Genomic DNA, 5560 nt, shown 5'->3' on the forward strand with positions numbered 1-5560 from the left:
TCTCGAGCAGAACCGGTTTTTCAAATCTATTGCACGAGAGAAATTCAGTACGTGAGAAGTCGTTATGCAGAGTTATGCGAAAGAGAGTACACTGCCAAAGTATTGGCACAGCTAATTTTTCACAATATATGCAACAATTTTTATTCTAATATATTTCCCCCAATTTTGTATAAAATTATGGTTCGTTCTACAACAAAAACCATAAAAATATAATTCCTAAACTTTGTGCAAAACTCGCGAAAATTGAGCAAAATTTCAACTTTTTAATCAGATTTATTAGAATTTTTTTGATTACGCAGATTGGTAGCCCAATCTATTATGATGATTATTATGATAAAGTACAAGTTCTAAGCAGCTGGGAATTACCGTTGATTTTTCGCAATTTTTTTCACGCAGTTTCTTCCATACAAAATTTGTTTTTCGAAAATACTTTACATGAAAAAATGCAAAACACCTTCAACAAAAAAATTCTCAAAAATCAATGCGATTTTTGACTAACTCTGAAATTGCATACTCAACAAAATTCTAAAAAAATCTGATTAAAAAGTGGAAAATTTGCATTAAAATTTCCTGAATTTGAGCGAGTTTTACATAAAGTTTAGGAACTATATTTTTGAGTTTTTTTGTTGCAGGATGAACCATATTTTTATACAAAATTGGCTGAAGATTATTAGAATAAAAATTGTTGCATATATTGTGAAAAATTTTTCTGTGCCAATACTTTGTTCCGGTAGTGTATTTATACGAACAACCCCTTAAATTTGGAGCAATTATAGGACAAGATACGTGAACTTCCCCCAGTTTTTGTGTGAAAAAATAATCGAACATTTCCCAGAAAATATACATAGCTAACTACATATATTTAAGAGATGTGGGTTTTCACGTTTAAGGAAAAACTGGAAATTTAAATATTAAGTACCACCCAAATTAATTTATAAATATGTATGTATGTATCTCGTAATATAAGTATTTACAGGTTTTCGTTTGGCTCACAAATGCGCACAGCTGAAATTACAATTACCTTTACCATCGTCATTGCCATTACCATAACCATTACCCTTAAAATTACCATTATCATTATCATTAATATAACCATTACCATTACCATTACCATAACCATCACCATTACCATTGCCATTACCATTACCAATACCAATACCTTTATCTTAAAATTTGGCATGTCCATTACCACTGCCATTACCATTACAATTACTATTATCATTGCCATTACCATTTCCATTACCATAACCATTAACTTAACCATTACCCATTACCATTACATTACCCATTGCCATAATCATTTCCGTTGGCGTTTTCCGAGAAAATTCTTATCTTTTGTTGTTTAAAATGGTCTAGTTTTCTCTATTTTTTCAATACCCGTCGTAACTGTGCTGTTGCAATATTTGCAAAGTGAAATTCGTATCTATGGAACTTCGTTTTTACCGATTCGATAAGAAAGATAAAGAGAAAGCTTTATAATATATATAACTTTATTTTTAAAGTAAATATTAAAGATTTATTATTACATTTCTGTGGTTAAAATGTGGAAGAATCGCCTTTGTATACCCAGTAATCTACAAAAAGCTTAATTTATTTATATCAATATACTCGGGTATCCTATAAAGTTCAGCACCCACATACAACAATATATACATATTTTGAGAATAACTCATTTTCCCGTTCATTTTTGTAGTGAACGACATCACTTTTCGCAGCTTAAAGTATCTAACCGTTGACGACATAAATGCTGCCATACGACACCTTGGCTATCGAGCCGAGTTTCGAGAAAAACTCTTCGCCTGGCGAAATGAAAAGGTGAATCCGAAATTAGCGCTATCAGAATTCGAAGAAAAAAATATTCTTGCGTTTTTTNGACGACATAAATGCTGCCATACGACACCTTGGCTATCGAGCCGAGTTTCGAGAAAAACTCTTCGCCTGGCGAAATGAAAAGGTGAATCCGAAATTAACGCTATCAGAATTCGAAGAAAAAATATTCTTGTGTTTTTTTTCNCGAGCCGAGTTTCGAGAAAAACTCTTCGCCTGGCGAAATGAAAAGGTGAATCCGAAATTAGCGCTATCAGAATTCGAAGAAAAAAATATTCTTGCGTTTTTTTCTCTCCAACAGTTTCCTACAATAGACAACAATAAACCGATTTTGACAGCCGCCCAACAGCTGGTGGCGCCCACAAATGTAGCAACCAAAAGAACGCCCACTTCAATTGTAGCACCCGCAATATCCGTACAATCACTACAACAACTACAAGCTACACCGAATAGCTTGCAAACAGTCACAGCCAATGCGACCACCAACAATGCCATAGCAACTCCAACTGTCACACCCAGCAATGTTGTCGGTTCTTCCGTCCCTGCGGGGATAACAACCACACCAACAACAGGATCGGCGACCATTATCAAACGCAACATGGCACCAGCTGAGGATTTCCTGAGTATGCTGCCGGGCGTAAGTGGCACAACCGCGCGCATGAGTAATAATATGCCTGCCGTTGTGTTAGAGCCGACATTAGATTCACGCGGCGCATTCAGCTTTATGCCGCAATCGGCCAAAGCACCAAAACGACACTCAATGGCAACGATAAACACGCCAACAACAACCGTAACACCAACAACGACAGCAATCGCAGCGACAATGGCGACAAGAGCTTCGACAAAAACCATAAATGCCGAGCAGAATTTTATGTTGACGATTGGAGGTGTCGCCGGCGAGGGTAGTAGTAATGCAAGTGCAAGTGGGAGCAGAGTTGCAAATGTGAGCGGCAACAGCAGCAGCAACAATGTTGCGGAATTAGGGCATGGTGGGAGCAGCGGAATGGGCTATTCACCTAAGGGGCCATTGATTATGAACTGTGCCAAAGTGGTAGGTGGATAGAAAGGGACGAGCTGGCTTTGAGATGATACTCGTATTTCATGTGCTTTGCTTTTTGATTTGTGCATTCTGCTTTTGTGACTGCATTAATTTTACATGTGTTCTTGTAGGACACGGTGAAGGTGCTGCAGAGCTCACATATCGGCCAACGCATCAACCAATTTTACAACAAAAATGGCTACCTTGAGAATCATCAGCGCAATGAAATTGTACGCCTCATTGTCGCCGATGTGATGCGTCAGGGGGAGACGCTGTGCCCAAAGGATCTGCGTGCAATTTTGAGTGACATCATAACGCTATTTCCCAATGAGCAGGCCGCAGCGGTAAGTACCCGTGGCTGTGTGATGTGCTATTGTGTGGAGTGTGCAAAAACCTAATTTATGCTGAAATGTTTCACTTCTCTCATTTCCGCTATGCCTGCAGGATTACTACTTTATCTACCGTGGCGGCAAGGGCAACCCACTGGGGCGCCTCTATCAACGCTACTCCAATGAGAATGTCAAGCGTCGTCGTATGATACGCCTCAGTGATGATGAGGACTGCAGCACCTATGACGTTGATATGACGCAACAAATGAGCAGTAGCAGCAATCTAATGGATGATGACGACACCATGTCTACGTATCCACCAGACTTGCCGGGTCAGGTGCCACGCGTTGATGAGATGACTGCGCTGGCTTTAAAGCAGCTACTCACCACAGATCATTTTAGTTGGGAGGAAGTTTGCGATAAGTGGATACAAACGTGGGCACTGCGGCAGAAGGAATTGCAGCAGAGCGGCTTGGCGGATCTGCTGACCAATTGGTCCAAGTTGGGTGATCCACGTGCAGCAGAGTTGGTATGTACGGAGGTGATTTTGTTTAAGGCATTATTTGAAATGTTTTCTTTTTGCAGTATAAGATCGACTTTCGTCATGTTTACCCGGAAAAGGAAAACCTATTGATTGCCAAATGGGATGAGTATATAAGGAAAGTAACGTCGCAGTTTGATAAGAAACTCAATCAGGATGATTTAAAAAAACTCTACAAATATTGTAAAATGGGCATGGCAAGCAAAGGTGAGTAGACAATGGGACGGTTTGAGCCCTTTTCGATACTACATATTCTGTCTATTCCCGGAGTGATTTCGCAATTATAGAAATTTTTCGTGAGCGTCTAACATGTTTCAAGGGTTGTCCGGGATTTTTCGGATTTTCCGGACTAATTCGAGATTTTAGGTACTATTTTGGGATTATCGGGAGTAATTCGGGATTTTAAATACTAGTTCGGGATTACTATTGTATGCAGCCTCTAGCAGTGTTCAATAGCTTTCCGAGATTTTTCGGGACTTTTGAGGTTTCAGACTCGTTGAGATTAATTCGGGGTTGTCTGAACTAATTTAGGATTCTAGGGGCTTATTCAAGGTTTTATGGACTATTTAGCGATTAACGGGAGTCATTCATTTTTTGATGAGATTTCATAGGATTTTTCGGTACTTTGCCCTGTTTCAGGCCTAATTAAGTATTTTCGAACCAATTCGGGATTATCGCACCTAATTTGCGATTTTCGACTTCTTCGAGGTTTTAGGGAATGTTTGGGGAATATAGGAAGCCAGTCGGAATTTATAACTAACTCCGGATTTTGATTACTAACTCGGGCTTACTATTGCATACAGCGGATAGCATTTTTTATGGGATTGTCGGAGGATTCTCGGAGCTTATTCGGGGTTTAGGGATTTTTTGGGGATTATCGAGAGTCATTCGGAATTTGTAACTAATTCGGGATTTTAGGTACTAATTCGGGATTACTATTGTATTAAGCCGCTAGAATATTTTTAAGGGATTATTTGGACCTTGGTTCTCGAAAAATCGCAAGAGCGCGAGAAGAAATACCGAAAAATATCGAAAAAAAATCCCGAAAAAGAAACGAAAATACACAAAGTTTAACACAAAATTCAACATTTTCGAAATATCGCGAAAAGTAAGACACACAAGTTTCCGAATGTCTTGGAAATATCAGAAAAAATAACAGCGAACGTTAGCAAAAAATTCCGACAAAATCCGGACACAGTCTCGGAAAACCTCTAATGGGTTTACGAAGGTATCGAAAAAGAAAAATTTTATAAAAAAAAATTAAATAAAAAATCCGAAAAAACGAACTGCCTCGAAAAAATCCAAAAAAAGATTGAAATGTCTCGGGAAAACGCCAAGAAAGGCGAAACATCCTATTTAATTTTAAATTTTAAACAATTTAAAGCAAACACTACAAATCAAACAAAACAAATCTTTACAACTACGAAAATCTATTTCTACCTACAACTTGCAATCAGCTTCTTAATTTCTCTCTTTTTCAGATGAAAAGGACTTCGTCTACGCCGTTGGTCTGACCGCTCTACTGCCTTGTACGAGCCGCTTTAAGGATCACTATGGCAAGCTGAGCATACGCGCCAATCTGACTGACAGTATCGATTCTTTTGTAATGCGTCTCAATTCGCTTGAGTCCTATGAATCCCGCTTGGATTTATATAATCGCAAATATGGGCCAGTGAATCGCACCACGCAGCCATTCTTGGTGGTCATTATGCCCAATGAATGCACCATTTCGAAAATCTATGTGGCATTGGAAAATCATTTCTATTGCATGCAATCATTTTTGCAAGCACTCGATTTATGTTACAAGATTTATCACACCTGCGG

The 5560-nt window shown here is 38.7% G+C and overlaps 1 protein-coding gene across 1 annotated transcript; it reads left to right on the plus strand.

Annotated features, from left to right (window-relative positions):
* Nucleotides 1–1693: 1693 nt before the first annotated feature.
* LOC108382333 (uncharacterized) lies at nt 1694–5556 on the plus strand (the record flags this gene model as incomplete). The annotated part of the gene is made up of 6 exons (XM_017638719.1): nt 1694–1815; nt 2129–2878; nt 2998–3210; nt 3311–3724; nt 3781–3943; nt 5218–5556. Coding segments are annotated over exons 2-6 (1582 nt in total), but the record flags the coding sequence as incomplete, so codon positions are not given.
* Nucleotides 5557–5560: the final 4 nt, after the last annotated feature.

Source organism: Rhagoletis zephyria, unplaced genomic scaffold (assembly GCF_001687245.7).
Source record: "Rhagoletis zephyria isolate East Lansing unplaced genomic scaffold, Rhagoletis_zephyria_1.1 Rzeph_scaffold_26382, whole genome shotgun sequence".
In the NCBI taxonomy this organism is placed as follows: Eukaryota; Metazoa; Arthropoda; class Insecta; order Diptera; family Tephritidae; genus Rhagoletis; species Rhagoletis zephyria.